The sequence below is a fragment of the Helicoverpa zea genome, chromosome 19, assembly GCF_022581195.2.
Source record: "Helicoverpa zea isolate HzStark_Cry1AcR chromosome 19, ilHelZeax1.1, whole genome shotgun sequence".
Taxonomy (NCBI): Eukaryota; Metazoa; Arthropoda; class Insecta; order Lepidoptera; family Noctuidae; genus Helicoverpa; species Helicoverpa zea.
In genome coordinates this window covers 4,839,346-4,864,037 of record NC_061470.1, presented here as the reverse complement: position 1 = coordinate 4,864,037, position 24,692 = coordinate 4,839,346, and the positions used below count along the sequence as shown (strand labels likewise).

At 36.4% G+C, this 24,692-nt stretch overlaps 2 protein-coding genes across 4 annotated transcripts in view; one reads left to right on the top strand and one right to left on the bottom strand.

Annotated features, from left to right (window-relative positions):
* The window catches only part of LOC124639697 (clathrin heavy chain), a 44,106-nt gene extending 30,786 nt beyond the window's left edge, over positions 1-13,320 (bottom strand). For both annotated transcript variants that reach the window (XM_047177146.1, XM_047177147.1), the window contains exons 1-3: positions 13,209-13,320; positions 12,947-13,055; positions 11,236-11,461 (exon numbers count right to left, since the gene is read on the bottom strand). In XM_047177146.1, coding sequence (XP_047033102.1) covers positions 11,236-11,461; positions 12,947-12,988 — 268 coding nt within the window. In that variant the 5' untranslated portion in view covers positions 12,989-13,055; positions 13,209-13,320. The remainder of the gene's footprint in view (positions 1-11,235; positions 11,462-12,946; positions 13,056-13,208) is intronic.
* Positions 13,321-13,381: 61 nt separating this feature from the next.
* On the top strand, positions 13,382-23,805 carry LOC124639698 (ubiquitin recognition factor in ER-associated degradation protein 1). Of its 2 annotated transcripts, XR_006985487.1 has the most exons (8): positions 13,382-13,836; positions 13,908-14,028; positions 14,468-14,622; positions 15,224-15,353; positions 15,687-15,829; positions 16,417-16,632; positions 22,163-23,237; positions 23,467-23,805. XR_006985487.1 is itself a non-coding variant. In XM_047177149.1 (7 exons), exons 1-7 carry the CDS (start codon positions 13,834-13,836, stop codon positions 22,322-22,324), a joined length of 924 nt encoding a protein of 307 aa, XP_047033105.1. In that variant the 5' UTR covers positions 13,382-13,833; the 3' UTR covers positions 22,325-22,883. The 2 variants fall into 2 exon arrangements, 1 of the variants encoding a protein (XP_047033105.1); XM_047177149.1 differs by lacking the exon at positions 23,467-23,805 and having other exon boundaries at positions 13,914-14,028; positions 22,163-22,883.
* The last annotated feature ends 887 nt before the right edge of the window (positions 23,806-24,692 follow it).

Genomic DNA, 24,692 nt, shown 5'->3' with positions numbered 1-24,692 from the left:
CCTTATAAGCCGATTCCCATCGGCTTCCCTTTCGAATTTCAAGAAAGAAGCATAGGTATAAGTTATAATATAGGTATAGGTATAATTAATATAATCATTTAAACCACACAATTTAAATATGTAGGTATAACAAAACGCCTACCACCGTAAAAAAATCGTCTATAAATTACTTGAAACATTTTGCTCCTACTAAACAAGCCGCGGCTTCCTCCTCCATACAAAACTACGCTTGCGTGACGTCATCCACGCCGCGCCGCGCGATGTTCGCGGCATAAGGGCGAGCGGTAAGCCGGCTCACGGAGCGGGTTCCAGCCAATCAAAACTCGCGAGTGAACGAGAAAGAACGCGTCAAGAGTAGAGTAGCTATATCTGTCTACGCGCGAGTGACAGCGCTTAGAGCTCTCAAATATGTAAACAAACAAATCAGACAAATTCACTCTCATTCTTCTTATTTTGTCTTAGATAATACCATTAACAATTTGTTCTTTGTACTACTTAATTGAATAGTGTATGTATCATTTAGAAATAACATAGTTCGTGTGTGTACAATATTTTATGTTAAAGTGTTTTAGTTACATTATATCAACATAGATGGCGTTGTGCATTTTTATGCAAATCCTGAATCGCGGTGTTAAGATTCTCCGCGATTTAATGACCCTACTTGGGAATTGATAATTTTTGTGTTCACCAAGTACATAATTTTGATTAAGTAGTTGGCAGTATCATTACTCCCTACTAATCTCCGCAATCGCACTGTGACCTGGGCCTGGTACTCAGTACAAGTAAAGTGTGTGTAGTGAAAAAAATAGAGGGACCTACTTTGAAATGAGTTATTTTGATACGCAGACAGTTTGCATCAGGTTTCTTTTTAGTGTACCTACCTACTTTTAAAACTTAACTATATAGGATAGCATTTATCGCATTAGACGGTTTTCCGATAGATTATTTACTTTAGGAAGGAACTTATTTTTCAAGGTTAAGTTTTGAGAATAAAAACGTGTTATAAAACTCGGGCACGCCGCTCGGGTGAATTACCTACCAATAATACGTCAATATTAAAATTTCTAACGTCCTGACGGATTTGTGAAACACATACCTACGATAAATATCAATGGCTAACAGGCCGTTGTAAATTAAATACTTAAAAGGTATTGTTTCTAGTGCCAACTTTTCTCAGATTCTAGTAGTTAATACCTATACCTAACTAAAGATTATAAAGTTTTATAGATATTAATAATCTGCCGAATTCCTCGAGAAAACATGTTCAAACTATCAGTCTCTCAGTCAGTGCTAAAAGGTGGACTGAGAAATTACCTCCATTACCTCTCCCCCCCATCCTTGAGTACCCCCCCCCCCCCATTTTTTTTTTGCTGCGGCTTCCCTATTTCATTAAACCACCCTTCGCCACTGCTAGCTTATGTGATGTTTGAGTATAAAATATTGCACAATTCCTACAATAATGGTCCTTTAAGGGGTAAAAAGCATCCAATTGACAACTATAAAAGATTAATAGCCTTAGTAGAGACTAGAGTACTAGAAATTGTGCAGTATAATATGAATAGGTATTTTTGTACACTATCGACTTAGTTTCACCGCTCCATTCGATCCAGACAATACTCTGGAATATACACTCATTCCATAATACTGCTTATAATCCGAATGTGATTCATCCACACTATAAGTTCAAGGGACAAGACTAAAACAGTTATCAGTCAGCTATAAAATGGTGGTTTACTTAGTCTATGACTAGGTGTGTAATCAAATCAAGGATCTTTGGTTATCTGATAAAAAATGACGTATCATATAGCTAAATACTGTATGCCTAATAAATTACTACCAAATTGAACATTTGAAAAAATATTTACTGTTACAGCCTTTTTATCGTCCCACTGCTGGGCACAGGCCTCCTCTCACACGGAGAAGGATTGAGCATTAATCACCACGCTTGCTCAATGCGGGTTGGTGATTTCAGACTATAGTCCAGGTTTCCTCAAGATGTTTTCTTTCACCTTTTTATCAGCCTTTGGTGTCCAAGATATACTTAGAAAGTACATACAAACTTGGAAAAGTTGCATTGGTACTTGCCTGACCTGGAATCGAACCCATACCCACATAATCGAGAGGTTGGTTCTTTTACCCACTAGGCCACCACGACTTAAAAATATTTACATAAAAGATTATATTAATTCAAGTTGATAGAATAATAATTTTATGAGCATAGAATTGCAAACTCATGCATCAGTCTCAGATAAAATATTCCTCGGCTATACATAATACGATCGTTAAAAAGATGTCGTTTCGGTCACTTTATGAGTCACAAAGGCGTCACTACCAAGTTACGCGTTTCGATATTATCTCACGATCCTTTCTCCACTGTGTGCTAGACGATCACAGAGTACATAAATGTAGAAGGACCAATCCAGTCAGTCTCCGAGGACAAATTCCATTTAAATTGGACCATCAATAAATTAAGCTGGACTGTATAATGTGACTGATTTTCAGAAAGTTCCATTAGACTAAAACTAGATTTAAAGTTGGGTTCAGTTTAATGAATATGCAGAGTTTACAGAAGATATATGTATTTTTGCCATCAATTTGTAACTAAAACTGGGATACATTAGCCCACTGCTTGCCAAACCGACTCCACTATCTGTTAGTTATCCCAGCCTAATCGAATACCGACCTTATTTCATTGACTTAAAAGCTCATTTTCATAGTTGGATCTTCTGTATTGTAGCACTACGGTTGCAGTTTGACATTAAACGCTCCAGATAATATTGTGTTACGGGGCCTGAGCTGGTAAATTGTGCACGCGAGTTCCGTATGGCGTTTACATAATGCGAAGACAATGAGATGTTGCAACGCTTTGTAGCGGAAATTCAACGAAAATACAAAAAAAAAACGATGTGGACGAGCGTGCGTCATTTCAAAAGCTGGAAGCCGGAAACTGAGCTTTTATTTATCGAAAACAAATATTTAAATCACTGTGTGTGTAGGTACCTGTTCGTCACATTTTTTGTCCTATGTTTATAAATACGAATGCTTAAATTAGGGTTTCCTTAAATGAGTTTAAAATACGTCCTAGTATAACCTCAAAACATCGTTAAAAGTCAAAGTTCAAATCACACTCTAAATAAACGTTGTATTTTCTAATTAACTTTGATAAACGAGTGTAATTTCTACCAAAAATTGAACTTAAGCAGCTAAAAAGACCTGTGTAGAGCTGTCAAAAGGTTAACAACCTCTATTGATTGGCTAAGGTCGTGGGAAGATTTAATATGCCGTGCTGTATTGTTTCATATACCTATATTTATTATATTCGTGTAGGAAGCGATGTCTTTGTATTCAGCAAAACTTTCAGGTTATTCATATTTCTAATTTTGGACTAACAATGGTTGGTTCTGAAATTAAATGAAAGTATATGAATCCTTCGCTGCGGTAGGAAGCTAAATATCTCTAACAGGGGACGTAAGTATCCACCAAACTGATTATATATTGTATGGGTACTTGACACTCCCTGACATTTAAATGGGTACACAGATAATCCAGAGCTTCATAGAAGACATGGGCTCCTTTTAATCGGAAGCGGGAAGTAATTCCCTCAAAACGCAGCAAAGCCGGGAACTACCGTTTATAATAATCGAAGAAAGTTACTAGTCACTGTATACAGACAAGAAATTAAGGTCGAGTCCAGTAAGGCGACGATGACACGGACGAAATCCGAAAGCCGCATAAGCAATGAGGTCAGAACTATAAGTCAAGGGTTTATTGGTGCCAGTAACTGTCTAGCATTTAGAGCAAATGCACTGATCTGTGCTGTGACGTCATCGAGGGTGGTTTTCAAGAGGATTGGCCTGCAGTTTTATAGACTCAGGAGCTTAGTGCTTTAGAATTTTACTGATGTCTTGAGTTGAATTACTTGAAGGATAGGTTACTCAAGATATTCCTCCATTATGACTTACTTTCCCCACCCAATTTTCACTGGAAATACACAAAATGGTTTATAGAATAAGGCACCAAAACTGAATACAAAAGAACCAAAAATTAACGCGACAAACTGACAATAATTTTGCAATTTTAAAAGCGAGTCTCATAATTTATTAAATCCTTTCACTTTCAAATGCTACCTCGTATCTATAGGATGTATGTCTATCAATTGTTTGCCTAACAGTTAAGAAACCAATCGAACTTCGAACGGTAGGTCAAGGTCGGTGACGTAATTACAATTATCACTTCGGAAAACTCGTGAGCCCTTCAGTTGACGGATTATTTATAGAAGGTTTTAGGAGTAACATCTTCAACTAAGCTGAGCCTGTGAATATTATTTACGTCATCATTATTTATGACTAAATACCTGCGGAATCTTTTCGGAGATTACCTCTGAGGCTGTAGGAAACAACTGTCGTTTCGATGTTTTCTTCATAGGTAAAATACCGTCGCAAAGACCGCGAAGAATAACAGACGTACATCTACAAATCATTTTTAACAAACATTGAATTATCTTATATAAATAATGCAAAAATCATAACATTTAATTTACATATTTGCACCTATTTTCTACAAAATCGTTGACCGTTTAATGACTTTCTTCGTACGCGTAAACGCAAATTCTCAGGTACTGTTAGTATCTACACCAAGTCAGCAAGATCCAAGTGGATGCCCCCGACTTTAGCTGAAGCGTAACAATGTTAGCTGAGGCAGTGGAGCGGTGATGCGCGGTCTCGTGCCAACCTCCCCCCACCTGACCTTTAAACTTTGCACCTTATTCCTTGGGGATCCAATATGGAGCCAGTTATGTACGCCAATACTTCCACCTCTCGTAATAATTGGAAGGGAATATCGCAAAGATTGAAATAAGGCAAACTTTGTATATAGAATCTCTGCGTGACATTTTGAAAATCTTCCATACACAGGACTAAGACAGGGAGAGCTCAACTCTTTTATACTACTCGAGAAAAAAAATGGCTCAACGCTCTACCCGCCGTTAGCTTATTGCCTTTCAGTGCAAAAACTTGGAAGCTATTCTCTTGGGTAATTTGGAAAGAAAACGTTTATCTTCGGTTGCTAAAAAAAATAGCCATTCATTCTTTTAAAATAAGTAGCTGTTAGAAAAATACATAAGTTACAAGGATACATGATGTTATGCGACGAGATGGATTCACGTACGTGAGAGATCTGAAATTGGCGCCATTGACACAATAATTGTGCAAAAATCGATCATGCGGAAGAGGGATGTTTAACGAGGGTTGAAAGTGTATGAAGATAGGTATAAGAACGTATAAGTACAGCTGAGGAAATTTTAATTGGAGATAAGGATGCAATTAAGATAATATTACAACAATGACAGGAAAAAAAACTATGTTTCGTAGTGGGAAGCATGTGACTTTGATGAGTTGGAAAAGACGGAGACTAATGACACTGTTGGCAAATTATTGCGTATCTCTTGAAAAATTAGGTACTTCACGTAATGACACCGTGATAATATGACTTCCTTAGCATACTGGCCCAACTTACACGGTCTGGTAAACTACTAACATACGAAATCTTTACCTCACATGTAAATAATGTGCCATCTAAGTTTCCACATAATTTGTACTCTTTAAATGAGCTTTTCGAGTCAAAATTGTATAACAGTCGTCTAAATTACTTCATACCCAACTCGGGGAAATTTTATTATATTACTGGCAACCCATAAACCCGAGATCACATCATCCATAATACAACCTCCACAAAAGTGCATCGACTCCAACTTTAAATCATACATATTTTGTTATTGCCACTTCCGTTGGCGTTTTGTGCCAAGAATATAAAAGCCATACACATACAAACACGTGAGTCATTGCCAGAACAGAAGCGACGCGGCTGGACGTCTCTATGCGTGATGCAATCAATAAATGAAAACAGCACAGTATTTAAATACCTGCGTGGAATGGAACACTTTAATAAAATTTCAAATATGGAACGGCTTTTGACAGACATGAAGGTGCGTTTGGAATGGGATTTTTTCAGTGGTTAAATTTCAGGATTGTAATAAAACTTATTTTGGATCGAATATCAAGTCGAAAGTAGGCCATCTCAAATTCTTAAGTACTAGAGGCTCAATTTATTTTTTGGGATCCAAACTTGGCACAATATCCAAGGTTAATGGCATCTTATGTGCACAGTTTTTTTTTACATAACCTTAGTACAAATTACATAATATACTTTTTCTCTGCACAAAATGGACCCCGTTGGGGCTCTTTTCAATTGTGAATAGGTGTTGCTTTTATCCCGCAAGTCTTTCGTTAATTACAAAGTACAATTAATTTCTGAAGAGCTGTCCTCGTCATCAAGGATACTTCAAATATGCCTTATTCAATTTCTTTTTTACTTCAGAGACAGCCGGTTATAAATAACTTGCAATACGAATGCCGTGACAAAGGATACGTCGCAATCGAAAGCGATTGTCAAATATACAGACACAGACTTGGCGGTTGTGAAAAATTGGGCGGACAGGTTTGGAGTGGCCGTCAACCCTGGGAAATGCCAAGCCATCATTATTGGTGGCTCTAGAACTATTTGCAGGGTAGATACTTCCAGCTTGCCGCCAGTAGTATTCAATGGCATGATAGTACCGTATAGTGGCAATGTCAAGAACCTTGGCTTACAAATGGACTCCACACATTAAGACGCCACCGTGATTTTGATAGCCGTTTGCCATGCCAAATTATAGGACTACCCGCTTACCAATGGATCTGAAATTTTGATATAGGTAAATTGATATCTTTATCTAGATTCTGCCAGAACGAAAACACGATACTGATAATTTTACTCGATCATAATTAATTCCGAAAACACGTCTAAAAAAGTCAGACGTGAAGTCTTGACAGTATCTAAGAAATAAATGAGGTGAAATATCTTAGATGAATTAAATACTCCTTACATATTTTCTAGCTCGGGGTACGAGGACAATAAATAAAAGTGTGGACTTGATTTTTCAAGTAGCGATTCAGAATCATTATAAATAAATAAATATTTTTATTGGGTATTAAACAAATCAAAAACTAACTTAATAATTTCAATAGATATTTACACAGATAAATAAACATTAAATTACGTAATAACTGTTTTTCCTTAAACAGCCGTAACCCCTAAATAACTGTATTTGTACCCGACTGTACCTCTTGTCACGCACACAAAGTCACTGTATATGTACAAGGGTTACCCACACATAACCGCGCGCAAGACTGAGTTGAACTTACTATAAGCACTCTGAGAACAAAAAATCTATGGAGACCGTGTTATACTATAAATTCTTTTTTTTTTTACATTATATTATTATTTATATTTCAGTTTTAATAAATATGTTTAAAAATGAATTACTTAGCTTCATTACTTCTTTGATACCTTACAGCTTCACTACATACATTTATAGCATACATAACACACAAGATCTGCGACGCTTTTATTCCTTAACCACTTAATTTTTACTAGCTGTTTAACGCGATTTTAGCCGCATTCCCGGGGAACTTCTTCCTGTGCCCGGATAAAATATGGCCTACATTCACTGGGGATAGTGTAAATCTCTAATTGTGAAAGCAAATCAAATCAGTTAAGCAGTTTCAGAGCTTATACAATCCACAGAAACAAACAATCAAATCTTCCCTCTTTATAACATTAGTATAAATTATTTAACACTGGTCAAACGCTTTCATTTGATACCCATATTGAGAGAGCTATAAAAAAACAATGCAATTCAGCATTGTCTGGCGGTGGCTATCTTGGACTTTAAATAATATTATACATGATTCTACATACTAATCAAGCCCTTTCATTTGATATCCATACTGAAGGAATTGTAAAAAAAATATGTTATTCGCCATTTTGTGGCGGCGGCCATCTTGGGCCGATATTCACCAAATAAAGCTAGGAACACTCCCGATTAATTTCATTTCAAACAAAAAAACCTAAATACATATCGATTCATCCGTTCTGGATATACAAACACACATACACGACACACCACACATACATACACACAACCATACGCGTCCAAATTATCATATTACTCTTCATAAAAAGTTTTCATTACAAATAATTTTTGTAAGTACAACAAAAAAAAAATCCGATCAAAAAATAAAAAACTTAGGTAAGTTGCGGCTCCCTATCTTCCCTGTTCGGTTCTCCTGACCCCGCGCTGACCTCGGCGTGTGCGATTGGCGCGAAATTCAAATTTTACACATTGAGTGAAGAGTATAGCTTGCGCGACGCGATAGACGCGGAAGTGTAGTGGGCGGAGCTATCTAAAATCAAAAAATCCGCGGTGCGGTCTTAATTGGCAAGCACAAGCCGCAGCTGTCAGCCAAAAAGTCACAAACATACTACGGTTCCTCTGCCGCCTGAAAAATTTGCTTCCACCCAGTGTGAAAGCGATATGCTTATGCGAACCTTAATCTTCCCCATAATCGACTATGGTGATGTTTGCTACTATGACCTGAATGCAGATCTGCTCAATAAACTTGACCGGCTTCTCAATAATTGCATTCGATTCGTGTTTAATCTTCGCAAGTACGATCATGTGTCAGTGTATCGAACGCAGCTCAGATGGCTGCCTATTAGGCAGCGTCGTGAGGTGAGGGCATTGACTACTCTTTTCTCTATTCTTCACACTCCTACTGCACCTTCTTATTTAACTTCTCATTTCAAATATCTTGGCTCACATCATGACAAAAATTTACGCTCCTTCGAAAATCGCCTTCTACAATGTCCTACACATCGTTCTGATATCATACACTCTTCCTTCTTTGTAAAATCTATTCTTCTCTGGAATGAGTTACCTCTGGAGATCAGGATGGTAAATAGCCGTCACACCTTCAAACTCAAAGTTCGTGACCACTATCTTGGGAAATTGGCAGAAACATAAACAGTCAGTTTCAAATTAACTTTCTTGATATGTTATTAGTATTGTATGTAGTGTACATATTTATATAGTTATATATACACATATATATTATTATTAACTTATTTGTGTATTTTAATATATGTAGGTTTATGTTTCTTACTAGTTTTTCGGATTTGTTTGCACCTACCAACACTTTCTCTCCGCCACCCAAAGGTAGACTGGTAGAGAACGCCTTAGGCGTTATGTCCGCCATTGTACTATATGTGCAAGAAGTATTAAATAAATAAATAAATATAGAAACAATCTGTTCAAATAACATTAATTATTCACATTTTGGTTTTAAAAAACAAAAAAAGAGATACCTCTTTTATCTCTATTGGATAAACACATCCAAAGCTGTGTTTATTATTGTGCCAGCAAAACTGATAAAAACAACGACTTTTTGTGTAGAGCGGCCATAGGTTACACTCAATTGTTGGTTTACATATAATTTGACTAGCTTCTGCCAGCGGTTTCACCCGCATCCCGTGGGAACTACTTCCCGTACCGGGATAAAAAGTAGCCTATATATAGCCTTCCTCGTTAAATGGGTTATCTAATACTGAAAGAAATTTTCAAATCGGACCAGTAGTTCCTGAGATTAGCGCGTTCAAACAAACAAACAAACAAACTCTTCAGTTTTATAATGTATAGATATAATTGTTGCTATTTGCTTTAAAAACCAAACTTTTTCTTTATAAAATTGCTAAAATTATCGGAACAAAGTAATGACGCATTTTAATTAAAACAGCGTACGAATGCGTACGTTGGCTGAATTTTCGAGTTGAGCACAATAAGTGGGGAAGTTACGAATAACACAAAGGTATTCGTTGTATAAATCCAAAAGTAGGGATCGCAGCTCCCCTTGTTTTGGCCAAACAACGCAGTAAGAAATCAGCATTAATTTATAAAGAAACACTATTGAACTATTAATAGTTTTTAGTCTAGACAGATATCAATTTCAGTCCTCCCATTTGATGACATATTATCGCATGGTATGTATTTTAATTCAGTGCGATATTTGCATAATTCATACTCGTATCTTATTAAGTAGAACTTTTCTAGTTGTACTAGCTCGTCCTAATAGCTAAAGCCTACATATTTACGCGTATTTTTGCGAAAGTACGCAGCATGCATCAAAATTCATCAAAGACAATAAAAAGGTCAGTAGCCTAGTAAGAAGCTCAATCTTATCTTGGCCATAGATTTAGTAGAATTTAATATTGAGAGTGCATTAATTAAAAACTGTTACATGGAAAACTTATTTAGTTTTACGTAAGTTTTAATTTCAATTGATTTCCTAATTGCTCTACTATTCTAGTATTCGAGATATCAATTCATTATAAAAGCATCAATTTTCAGACGATTACACGATCGCTCTGAACGGTAAAGTTACGATATTACATAAATCTTAATTCATCCGAGATGAATTGTAACATTAAACATTCATATTTTATGAAACTAGACGATTACTTAACTGAAATCTAATCCGATCTCTTTTGATATAAAACTAAGATTTCTCGCACGTCCCAAAGCTTTCGATAATCACTTAATTTCCGTTCGTCAAGCACCAATATTGGGGGGAGGGGGCGTGGCCTATTTTCCCTCGACCTTTTCAACGGCTGCCCTACTAAGTTCAAAAATACAAAGCGTAATAGAAATTATTTTTATCCTTCCCTTTCCGAAATTAAAACGGCCCATTAATATTCAGGAGGAATAAACGGACCTTCGCGGAATCGGTTAAGCGGCACCGGATGACGTGTGTTGTAGGCGTCAAACATTTTTTCATGATAGCGGACACAGAAGAGGGGGCGGATCTTTTAATTATGCAGTTATTTACAGTTCAAAGCACTAGCTGTACAACTTTGTTACGTTAATAATTATAAGTTGTTTTTCTAAAATTTCCGTTTTATTGTTATGGACCCACAAAAATACGGGGATTTTCCCCAAATTCCTAGAAAACATTGTCACAACAGCTCACGAAATTTTCGCATTCTCCGTGCGTGAGTAATTACTGAAAACAATTTTCCTATAAAGGAATAATATAGATTAATCTCGATAGCAGACATTTAAAGGAATGTTGACCTAAATGGCATTTATCATTATGGCTGTAATTGATATAAAACTCGTATTCTGTGTAGCACCCTCAAAAGTTATTTAATTAATCAATAATACACATATAGGACTTAAAAATACATATTTTTTTAATACAAAAATATCTACACATCCTGAAAGCCAAGTCAGAACATTTTACTTACAAATAATGGAAAAATTACTGAAAATGCCTTGAAAGCAATAAACTTGAACTGTCTTACCTTCAACTCCGGCCTTCCCTTTCAGTGCAATAACCTTGCTGGCGGGGTTCATGATGGCAGAATCAGCACTGATCGGCCTGCGGATGGGGTTGGTGGGGTCGGCCATGTCAATGATCACCACCTCCGCAGTCTCTCCCACCTTCTCTCGGACACAGATGAACTTGTCCGACTCCATTGTGAGAGTGTTGAAGGATATTGAAGCTGGATTGATGCCCACATTTGTGAGCTGCAAAGAAAATGTGAGAAACTGTAATATACCTTCTTGGTACCTTTTATATATCTGGCTTTTTATAGCCATGGCCAGTTTTTTTTTTTCATAATACTATCTCTTTTAAGTAATGTCTACTTTTTGACATAAGCCACTCCCAAGCATAAGCAAAACTTAGTTTTCTATATTGCCATAGGAAGGCATATTATATCCATCTTCTTAAAGGCAGATTATCATTATTAGAAGCTGGTTATAAGACTTAGTAAGTACTTATTGTGCATAAGTTCTCTAATTGATTTCTCTAATAAAAGAAATGGCTTCAAATAGTTTCCATTCACATAATATGAAGGCTAAGATTGTTTTGATTTACATTATTAGTCATTGTATTAAGATATGGTAATATAATCAGTAGTATTCTATTTTAACTGTTTCTTTATTACTCATGAAATATGTATCATGAAATAAAACCCAAACATTTTGGTATCCTGTATGTGAGGTCTTATTGTATCTATTTATTTAAACTTTAAGAGAAATAATTCGCTTGTAGCATGTCAAAGGAAATTAAGCATTTTTCTGTTAATGTAATAACTAAAAATAACCACTATTGAACAACCAATAAATTAATGTTTTACTGCACAAATAAAAGCAATGATATATTTTCTTTTTGTTTAGTGATTTATAACAATTTTATATTCCACATACATATTTCTGAGAATTACTGTCAATGTTGATGATAAATTAATACAATTTAATGTCAAAAGCTGTCCAAAAAGTGATTCAGTTTTTAGACATAAATGATAATGATTTAGATAAGAACTTTCATTTTATTCAAAGTCATTGTTATAAACAATGGAGCTGCTTTCAGATTTTTGTTATTGAAGGTTCTTTTGTTTACTAGGTTTAAATGATTCTAGGAACTGCAACTGTGACTGTGACTAATAACTGATTGAAAGTAAATGTTTGCTGAGCAATCCAGTTGTGTCTGTGTATTTGTAGTTGCCACCTAGCTAGCTACTATCCAAGTCTTATTAGGTTTCCTTTCATCAGATTCTAATTGGATTAACTTTTGTTATTGATATTTCTGTCATATACGTTACCAAATACGATAAAATTATTCTTACTAACTACAGTACTACTACACTAAGTAAATAATTTGTAATGTTCAAGTACCTACATATTAAGAAAGTAATCAATAATCATGCGTATACTACACTACAGTTGACCTGAATGAACGAAATTTTGGCATTGGCTCCCAGACCATATGATCCAAAGGGAATGTGGAACAAATCAATACCGGCCGCTCGTCCCGTGGGCTCGGCGGATAGGGGGAGGCAACTGTCATACTGATAATTGCGCAATGCCATTATAACCGCCATGTAACCACTGCCCGGTAAATGTAATGCACCACCGCCACCCCAGCACATCCCCCTGACGTAAACTGATAAATTACTTCCTCCGAGGAAACGCTATCGGCAAATTCAATAATCCGATGGGCGTACTCACCTGTAAATGCTCCTGAAAGCGTATCGGTAATATTTGCGCCATCGTTGCCTATCCCCACGCCCTAAATTAACCAAACCGGACAACAAGCGACCCTTTGAATTCACCAACTCTGAAAAAATTTCACAAATCAATTCACTGCTGTCTCATCCGAAAACACTTTTGACAATCAACATGGCGTTCATGATCATAAAGAAAATGACAACGACCGATACGCGATTAAAATAATCATTATAGAGAAAGGGTGAATACCGAATTAACTCACATTTTTTAAAATACTACATTAAGATAAATAGGGGTCTATTGAGTTTTGCTATTTCTGAGAAATATGACGAACAATCTACACCCGCGGCTGCCACATATACAAATGAATGAAATGGCAGATAATGTAAGAAAAAGAAAGCAAGAGCTTTGTGTTTAATGGCTGCGTTCATAAGTATGGAGAAAGAAAATTTTGGTTACACTCGAACTCCATTGATATTATGAAAGCGTAAGAAAGAATGGTTATTTTATAAATATCCATAATTGTTGAGGCCGCTATCTAACTGGTAAATTGGTATAGCTATTACGGATTATTTTTTATCAGAACTGAACGTAGCATTTCTTTTTTTTTCACGCAGATTGTCAAATTGGTCTTGTGGAGGTACGTCAGCTGCAGTTGTATTTGAAGCATTTATTTGTGTTGATCTCTTTCACTCGTATTCCAACGCTAATCGGTCGATCCCGTTTATTTCGCCATACTTCACACAGATGAAATATAATGGAATGGTAACATTTGACAAAAGTGTCAAATCACAACAAAGGTTGACTTGAAGAGAATTTGTTTTGAGTGTGGATTGCATGATTTGCATTTATTTTTCAGTCAGACAGTTAATCAAAAATCAAATAAAATGGTAAATTCAGTCAGCTGTTATAATGGTATATTAAATACTTTTAATTATTTGCTTAACGTACACTTTTATAGTTTCAGTTTGGATTCAACATGTTTCATGAAATCAGCAGGCCCTTTAACATGACCTACAAGTGTTATTCTGTCTCTATGCTGCCTGGTAATGAGAGACAAGATGTAGAAAGAGGAGGAAAAAGTAAGATCTTATTCTAAACACCTTGAAATAAAAATATGGAGCAGAGTTTGAATGACCTTCTGAGCCTATTACCAATTTGTAACGAATCATTCGCCTATAATCAATTCAGCTTCATGATTGAGTAGAGTTATACTTTATAAAGCTTTTTTTCAAAGGTCTAGTCATCTCATACTGTGTCATAGTAAGAAATACTTGTGGAATGTGGTTAAAAGCTCAAATCATTGTGAACACCTAAAAAGTGTTCATTGTGACTCATTTCTAGTCAATTACACAAAAGTTCACAGTTTCAGTAACCCCAGAGAGACTTATAGTCTGTCCTTTGGTTTGCAAAAAAATCTAGACAATTAAAAAAAAAAATGTAACTTCTATGATGTAATGCATACTGTGTCATCATTAGCTTTCACAAGTCAAATAAAACCTTTTTTTTATTCATTTCCAGTTATAATGCCACCATCAGCCCTGGAACAGCTAACAAGGCTGAATATTGAATACCCGATGATATTTAAGTTGACAAATAAAAAAACTAAAAGGATCACACATTGTGGTGTACTGGAGTTTGTTGCTGATGAAGGAAGAGTTTATTTACCACATTGGGTAATGTATTATGACCCATTACCATTAGTAAAAATGCTGGGATACTTTTTCATACTCTGTCGGTTAGCCCCATGGTAAGTTATTAATGCACTTGGAGAGGCCTATGTCCAGCAGTGGACTGCGATAGGCTGATGATGATGATGATGATGATGATGAAGTTATTAATTAACTTGTGTTGTGGGTGCTGACACAACAGATAAACTACATATAAACAAAGTATTTACAATATACTTTGTACACATAATATACTTTGGTATGTATTAACAGAGACTAAAAAATAATAGATCTAACTCTTTAAAAACAGAATCATAATCCTGTAAGGTAGTTTTAAAATTGTAAATTATTTAAGAGAGGTGTGTTTTGCAAGGTATTTTAGAACTAGTTTGTTGACATTTTAGGACATGTTGACATCAACACAAGGCCCCAAACTATTGCACAAGGCCAGTAATTAAAAATGTTTATCTAATTTACCATAAAAGGCTTTATTATCCAGGTTCTAAATGGCCTGCACGCGAAACCTGTTTGAACCATTTTGGTTGATATGCTTGCTTTTGAAGAGTGCAGTACTAAAAGTCTTACACCTAAATATTTTACTTGGCAGATGATGACCAATCTAGTGGTGGAAGAAGGGGCCCTACTTCAAATAGAGAGTGTGTCACTCCCCGTCGCCACATTTTCAAAGTTCCAGCCTCTCTCTGAAGACTTCTTAGATATAACCAATCCTAAAGCAGGTAATTTCTGCTTTTAAAACCAAGCATTTTAGTGAGAGAGTATGAACTGTTTCTTTTGAATTGTTGGTTGTAGTAAAAACTATGGATGGTGAGGGTATGGTATGGCAGATTAATTCACTATGTTTATTTCTGATCCAGCATTGCCATGGGACTGATATGACTTCAAATTATTCTGCAGTACCCATACCCGCTATCATTTCAAAACAAACATACTATTGTAAATTAGTCACATATGCATGATGCTGAGGTCATCATCAACTTGTTAAAGCTACTTTTACTAAGCTGTATTAGTTAAAAAAATATATATTTGACTAACAAACTGCTTTGTTTCAGTACTAGAGAACTGTTTACGTAACTTCTCATGCCTAACAACGGGGGATGTGATAGCTATCAAGTACAATTCCAAGGTGTACGAGTTGTGTGTGCTGGAGACCAAGCCGGGGAATGCTGTCATCATTATAGAGTGTGATATGAATGTATGTATTGTTGACTTAACGCTTTGACACTAAAATCAGTCATTTTACTTGAAGACTATTTTATAAGGTTCAAACAACCTTCAGAAACGATAATGATAGTTAATTAATCTCTAATTTGAAATCTTACACTTTTCTGTGGAAAACCTCAACTAACAATTTAATGAGGTTCAAATACCAATGAAGGTAACTCTTCTAATACATATACAATAATACGCCATAAGTGTGTTATAGATATCTTACTTCTGCCTAGTCTAATATGTCACTTCAACTGCTTACACAAATATTACATTACATTACTTCAATCTTGATTGATGGAGCAATGGTCACCATGCCTTACTACCGAACATAAGGTCCCGGATTCGATACCCGGTCGGTCGGCATTTGTGCGATAAGCATACCTGTTGGCCGTGGTCTGGGTGTTACAATATGTATTTTTAAATATGCATTACGTAGCTATATGTAGCTTATCAGTTGTGTGAGCAACCATAACACAGCACAGGTTATTTAATAACTCACCGGTTAGGGCTAACCGACCGTGTGTGAAAAGGTGTCCCGACATTATTAGATCTTATTTTGTCGGCCAACAGGTAGAATTCGCGCCCCCCGTAGGTTACAAAGAAGAAGAGCGCATACCTCGCGACGATGGTGGCGCCGCCACTGGCATGGACGAAGACCCTTCAAACATGATGCCAGAACCCAGCGGCTTCGTGGCATTCAGTGGAGAAGGCAACCGGCTAGACGGCAAGAAAAAGAAGCTGATCAGTGAAAGCGATTCGGAACCCTCGGCTTCTCAGTCTAGACAGGTATGACATTGATTTCTTTCTGTCTCTGTTATGTAAGCGTGATGAGGGAACCCAGCGGCTTCGTCGCATTCAGTGGCGAAGGCAACCGGTTAGACGGGAAGAAGAAGAAGCTGATCAGTGAGAGCGATTCGGAACCCTCGGCTTCTCAGTCCAGACAGGTTAGTTGTGTCTAATAACTATCAAGCGTGATGAGGGTACCCAGCGGCTTCGTCGCATTCAGTGGAGAAGGCAACCGGCTAGACGGCAAGAAGAAGAAGCTGATCAGTGAGAGCTATAGACAGGTATGATTTTGTTTTGGTTCTGTCTTATATCTTACTAGCTTCTGCCAGCGGTTTCACCCGCATCCCGTGGGAACTACTTCCCGTATCGGGATAAAAAGTAGCCTATAGCCTTCCCCGATAAATGGGCTATCTAACACTGAAAGAAATTTTCAAATCGGACCAGTAGTTCTTGAGATTAGCGCATTCAAACAAACAAACTCTTCAGCTTTATAATATTAGTATAGATAGACATGATACTGGAGCCAAGTGGCTTTATTGCAATAAGCAGAAAAGGCTCTATTGGAAGAAGATGATGCTGATCAATGACAGTGCAGTCTAAACAGGTATGTACAAAATTGATACTTTTATTGTTATCTTATTCACACAGGCATTCACCTATATAGACGTAGGATATCAAATGTTGGCATACCTACAGCAAATTTCAATAATTCTCATATCGACTGCAAGCAAGCAATACCTCCTATCTGACATTTTTGTTTCAAAAAACCAAAAAACTTGTATCTACCATAAACTACCTTTAGATTCAAAATAAAAACAAAAAATTTTATTAATCAATACTATGCTTAGAAAAAGAAAACTTGGATTTTCAGTATCTCATTATACCTTCCTCGGAATAAGGATTTTATTAAGTTTTATTGTTCCCCTTTAAAATCCACCCGGAGTCAGATAGGAGGTATTGCTTGCTTGCAGTCGATATAGGTCATTGTAATTAGTTGCATTGATTCTATGTGTAACTGTTGTTGCCTCAACTCGTTGGAAAAAATTATATTAAACCCGCAAGTGATTAATTATAACTTTTCAATTACGATGGACACGTTAATTGAAATTAACGTCCCTCATTCGACTACATGAGTAGTTGACGAAAAAAAACTGATATGCTTACATTATTAACAGAGAATGCACAAGCAGTTTCGCGCACTTCGCAAGTCTTATGCAATATTATACCAATTATTGACTGACTACCATTGAATGTACTTATAATCATGAAGAATTAACTCATCACAGTGGCGGATTTACAAATTTGTCGCTAGTAGGCCATTCAATTTTTGCCGCCCCTAATGATTGTGAACTTAATGATATTTCTGTCAGTTACTAGATTATTTTTGCAACCCGCTATGTACCGAAGAGTTTAATGTTGACCTAACAAGTTTATCTGACAGCGACTTTAAAGCGTAAAACCTCTGTAACTTTTAAACGGCTCAATTGATTTTCATGAAACTCGCCCGTAAAACACCTGTAATACAAAAAAAATACTGAATTAAAATCGGTTCATTCGTTCGGGTAGGTACTATATCAGAGGCGCACCCATCGGGTGGCACCCCCCCAAAAAAACGACACAATATAATCACGGACTTAAATTGTAATTGAAGTACTTAAACATTGTGTAGAAATCATTCATGGTGCTTTTTGCTAGGTTTAACATAAAGAAACCGGAGTCATACCACTGCAAAGTTATAAAGCGCTAACTAGTTTTATAGAAACCAGTGTCAAGTAAAAAAGCCGCGAGCGCAGCGAGCGCAAAATTTTTAAGATTTAGAACAGTAAAGTACCAAAACGAGTTTATAAAACCGGCCTAAAGTGAAAAAGTCGCGAGCGTAGCGAGCGCCAAATTTTTTGAGTTTTGAGGACACAAAAGCGAAATTATTTGGGACACAAAAGTCCTCCACCTCCTGAACAGCTTAGAAATCGTCAGCGTAGAGCGTCAGTTGTTTTTGCTACTTCGGTGCTTTAACTTTTTGTTAGATTGGACTCAAAGAGCGCAGAATAAACCAGAAAAGATGAAGAAACCGCGAGCGAAGCGAGCGGATTTTTCAATTTATTTTTATTGAAACGCTATTGGAATATTTTAAAATTCATGATCACATAAACCTAAGCATATATTAAATAAAATAAAAAATAAAATAAAAATAGCCTTTATTCAGACCTTGTTTACAGTATACAATCTTAATCTAACAACTCTGACGAGTTGATGACACCAACGACCTGGTCTGTTTGCCCAACTTTGGCAAAGGCCTCCTCCATTTCCTTCCACTCTGCTCTATATTGGGCTCTTCTAGTCCATATATTCCCTGCTATGCTTTTAATTTCGTCATCCCATCTTCGGTACTGTCTTCCTCGATTTCTTTTCTTGTCCCTAGGGTACCAAGATATTATGTTTTTGTTCCACTTGTCATTGCCTCTGACTATGTGGCCGGACCATTTCCACTTTAGTTTCCTTATTCTAGTTGTGACATTCTCAATTTTCATGCGCCTTCGGATAGTGGTGTTTCTTATTCTATCAGATTTTCTTATATTTAGCATGCTTCTTTGCATTGCCGTCTGACACGTTTCAAGTTTCTTATATTGCGCTTTGGTGAGAGCCCATGTCTCGCAGCCATATGTCAAGACTGGGAGTATACAAGTGTTATACAGTTTTGTTTTCACGTACGTTTTGATTTCTGTATTCTTCATTATTTCCTTAAACCCCCAGTAGCGTTTCCATGCATTTCCAATCCTTGTGTCGATTTCTTTTGTCATTATATCAGTGACCGAGATTTGTTGGCCCAAGTAAGTGTATTCTTTTACAAACTCTACTGGTTCGCCGTTTAAAAGAATATTGTCTTCCAATGCGTTTGTCATAGCTTTGGTTTTTGAAGTGTTCATCGTCAGACCTACCTTGCGGCTTTCTCTATCCAGATCAGTGATCATGTATTGTAGTTGGTCTTTGCTCCTTGCCAGTATTATTATGTCATCAGCGAACCTCAAGTGTGTAAGATTTTCGCCATTTATGTTAAGTCCGTAGTGGTCCCATTCCAGTCTCCGAAAGATATCTTCCAGTACAGCTGTGAATAATTTAGGTGACAGTGGATCTCCCTGGCGTACGCCTCTGTTTATGTTTATTTGTTTCCCTTGTTTCTCTAGTTTTATTCTTGCTGTACTGTAAGTGTATATGCTTTTTTTAAAATCCTAATGTATTTCTGGTCGACTCCTTGTTTCTTCAGACATTGCCAGATACTGTTGTGTTCTATTGAGTCAAATGCCTTGTTGAAATCGATGAAGCAACAGTAGAAGGGCACTTTAAACTCTTTGGCTTTTTCAAAAAGTTGTCTTACCGTTAGTATATGGTCCAATGTTGAATAGCCTGACCGGAAGCCAGCCTGTTCCTTGGGCTGGTTTTCATCAAGAGTTTTGGTTATTCGCCTTAGGACAATTTTTGCAAAAATTTTGTAATGTTCGACATTAGGCTTATTGGTCTGTAGTTGTTAATTTCTCCTTTGTCCCCCTTTTTATGGAGTAGGATTATTGTTGATGTAGTCCACTGTGCATTTCCTCGGTGTGCAATATGTCGTTGAAAATGTGTTTAAGTAGTAGTCCTAGCTCGTTTTTACAATCTGTAAGTAATTCGTTGCTGATATTATCAGGGCCGGGAGCTTTATCCTTCTTCTGTGTTTCTATTGCCTTGTATATTTCTTCTATTAGTATAGGTGGAACCGCGTCGGTGTTATTTAAGTCGGTGTTTACTATTTGGTTCTTGCTGGAGTAAAGGTTTTCGTAGAATGTAGTTGCTATTGACAGTATATCATATCTTTTTGTTTTCGTTTTCGAAAGTCGGTCTTTCATATTGGGTATCCAGTTTTTCTTTTCTTTTAAAGTTTTTAGAGCTTTTTAATACCTCCGGTTTTGCTTATGTATTTTTCAAAAGTTTCACGCCTAGTGCGTTCTCTGTCTTTTCTTATTTGGTTTTTGATTTCTTTACTTATTTCGCTTATTTTGTTTCTGATAATTTTTGTTTTCTTTGTAGTATTTAACAGTTTTGATCTTGCTTCTAGGAGTGTATTTACTTTCTCTGACAAGTTTTTCTTATCCTTCGTATTATATTTAGTATCAGGTTCTGGTCTCAATGTCAATATTTCATGTAGTATGTTGTACTTCTGCTGAGTATTTATACCCTTAAAGGATGATTCTGTCACTAATTTCAGTTTGTCTTTGATGGTGTTTAACATTTGTTTGTTATTTGGTGTTGGTCTTCTGACTTTGAAGGGTCGACTTTTAATAGTGCCCATTGACCTGCTCAGACGTGCTCTGAGGACTCGGTGGTCGCTATTAAAATTTAGATAAATGGTGCCGCAGTCGTCAATTAATTTTGGTCTATTTGTTAAGATGTAATCAATTTCGTTTTTGAAACTGCCGCCTGGCGATTCCCAAGTCCATCTTTTTGAAGTTCTTTTCTTGAATAGGCTGTTCATTATCCTCATGTTATTTTCCATCGCCATTTCTATTAGTTTTTGTCCGTTCCTTGTTCTTTTCCCTCTGATGTAAGGGCCAAGTACAATATCTTCTCCATTTCGGGGACTTCCAATCTGAGCATTGAAATCTCCCATTACTATGCAGTGTTTGCATGTGTACTTTTTTAGGGCGATGTTGAGAGTTGAGTAAAATGCATCGATTTTTAAAGTAGATGACTGCTCTGTTGGTGAGTAAGCTTGCACTATAGACCATATTTCCTGTTTTGGAGGAATTTTAATATTTAATTTGTTGAGTTTTGAGGACACAAAAGCGAAATTATTTGGGACACAAAAGTCCTCCACCTCCTGAACAGCTTAGAAATCGTCAGCGTAGAGCGTCAGTTGTTTTTGCTACTTCGGTGCTTTAACTTTTTGTTAGATTGGACTCAAAGAGCGCAGAATAAACCAGAAAAGATGAAGAAACCGCGAGCGAAGCGAGCGGATTTTTCAATTTATTTTTATTGAAACGCTATTGGAATATTTTAAAATTCATGATCACATAAACCTAAGCATATATTACAGTGAGTTTATTAATCGTTTATTTATATATGGATTGTGTACTCGTATAATTATAAAAAAAAAAAAACTGTAAAAAAATTCGCAAAATTTGCCGCCCCTCTAAATCTGCCGCTCTAGGCACTGGCCTACTTGGCCTATTGGTAAATCCGCCACTGACTCATCATCTATCTGCTTAGCCTTTTCAAAATTCCTATCTGACTTGATGCAGCTAAGTACCAGTGCTTTACATGGAGTAACTGCCCTTCTGACCTCATCAACCCAGTACCTAAAAACAAGATACCCCCTTTGTGAGACTTATTTAAAGAGCGATTGTGTGTGGCCATCCATATTTGACCACAAATATGAAAATAGACCTGTTCGTTATCAAAGTTGTACATACTACAAGTGAAACTATTTCTACTTCCTTTAAGGAAACAGTTTAAAATTCTATTTTATAGGCATTGAAATAAGTTTCCTTCCTTCTAGCCGTACGTCAGAGGCATCCCGGACTACGACTACGTGATAGGCACTCTCAGGTTCATCAGGAACTCCCGGCCGCCCAGCGCCAAGGAGGAGACGCCCTCAGAACCCTTCACGGCTTTCAAGGGCGAGGGCTTCACGTTGAGAACTGCAAAGTCCAAGAACTGAGTATAAGTAGTTAATGTTAGATTTTTTACTCGCCATGTTGGAAGTGGGCGGAGCAGTCTTGTCGGTTTTTTTTATGTGGTAACATTTCTTTTTTCAAATTAGGTAATGCTGGTTACCTTCGATAACCCGCGCATTTCATAACAGATCTTTTGCGCAGAAAACTCAATAGCCGAGAAATCTATGTCATTTGTACTGTAAACAAGATTTGCACCTTAAAAATTAATTGGTCATATGAAATTATTTTTTTTAAATAATAACTATATAGATAGAGAACAGAAAACCATAATCCAATTTTTAGGTATGCCTTTAAAATTATTTATCAGACCCAAATAATACTGTACGTACTTAATTTTACATGACTCATTTCAGGGCTCGACTTTCATTGTCACGTTATCACTAGATACGATATCGCTGCTTCGCCTACTAAACAACACACAAAAGATATCTAGAGTGTTTTATAAAGTTGTGATTGTCAAATTATTGAGCATTGGAGCTTGGCGTTCGAATGTACTTGCAGCAAACAGCAAAAGCTTGCAGAAATGCTTTTCCCGCACATTAATTTAAACAATTATAACGTAGAAAATATTAAGTGAAAACACTGCACTTTTATAAAGTTAATTGTTTGTAAAGTATAAGAGATGTTGTCACACAAATGTAAACCTCGCTCGTGGTTAGCCGCCGAATACATAGCCAGTTTAATGCTTCTCTAAAAATATATTATCGACAATGTCCGATTGTTTTTAGGCATGCTCAATCATTGGGTAAAAGACGCGCAGATCATATGTAAATTGTTACTAAGCCTTCCTAGTTGCCTATCACAGCTTCACACGTCACTATTATTGGGCAAAATGACTTCTGAAGATGCAAAGCAGGAGTTTGTTCTAATGAGTACCTATGCTAAAATTCGGCGGCTATAGTTCGGCCATTCAGAGAATGCGTTCCTGACACGTCGCGATTGAACTGACGACGTAACTTTGCAATGGCGTTGCAGTTACGATAAAAATATTTTTGCTGGTTGTTTACCGTTTTAACAATTGAGGAGCATTAAAACAACATTATTATATCAATAATCAATGAATGTAGTTACGTCGTCAGTTCAATCGCGACGTGTCAGGAACGCATTCTCTGAATGGCCGAACTATAATTATATCTTTTTTCTTCTATATTAATGCTCATGGAAGCTCCTTTAAAGCCATGTATTCACTGGGAAACAATATTTCAGATACACAGTTTCTGAAACATCACGTAGATGTTTACAGCAACAATGTTTCAGAAACTGCCGACCACATCGTCCACAGAAACAAAATTATATGTTTCTGAAACAAAATTATTTGTTTCAGAAACACGTAGATATTGTTTCTGAAACAGTGTTTATAAACAATTGTTTCTCAGTGAATACATGGCTTAAGACAGCTATGAAAACCTGCAACAATTATTCCATTTTTTTATATCAAGTTGAATATAGAATTCATGATTGTTAATTTTTGGTTGCTTTGCATTCTTTCCAGTGTTCAGTAAATTAAATAATTTGTATGTGTTAGTTATAAAGAGCGTAAAGCATTCTCTAAAGCTTATGTTACGCTCGACGAGCCTTGCTATTTTCAATAAAAAATTGAGAACATCTTTTGCATCGGTATCTGCAGAACCATGAGCTCTATAGTGTAATATTTCTCTTTGCAAAGGCTTGAATATTTTGACTCTTTGAAATATTTTGTTATAAGAGGATTATCAATTTTGCCTAATTGTTACAAACCAATAACCGTCTTACCACAAAAACTTTTAAACGTCAGTTTATGCCTTGTCTAAAAAAATGTCAAATTATGACGTTGACATATGGTTCATTCTGCAGCCAAATTTTTTTTAGACAAGTGTAAAACAGGGGTTTAAGTTTTTGTAGTAAGGCCATAAATGTTGACCATTGTACTCACTGGGGACAAATGTCTACTTCTGGTAGTCCGGCAACATTGCAAACATAGTTGCCTAACTTTTCCAGCTATATGCATTATAGATTAAATTAAATGTCTTCTAGTGGATATGAAAGGTTCACGAAAAACCACTTTGAGCACCAATTTCAAGTATGGTTTAAATGTTAATGTTGATGTCTGAATCTAGTTTAAGGGCCTTCTATATTTTATATCATTCCATAGAGATGACAGCTTTTGTATAGCAATCTATGACTCCTAGTAGCAAAAAGAATTTTATCCATTTTAAATCTTGCCGCTAGACAAAGAGAATGGTTTGAGTTAATATGAACTCTTTTGTTTGGCAATAAGATTTAAAATGGGAAATATTTTATAATTGATTTCAGTGTGATTTACCCTACTATAGTTCGGCCATTCAGAGAATGCGTTCCTGACACGTCGCGATT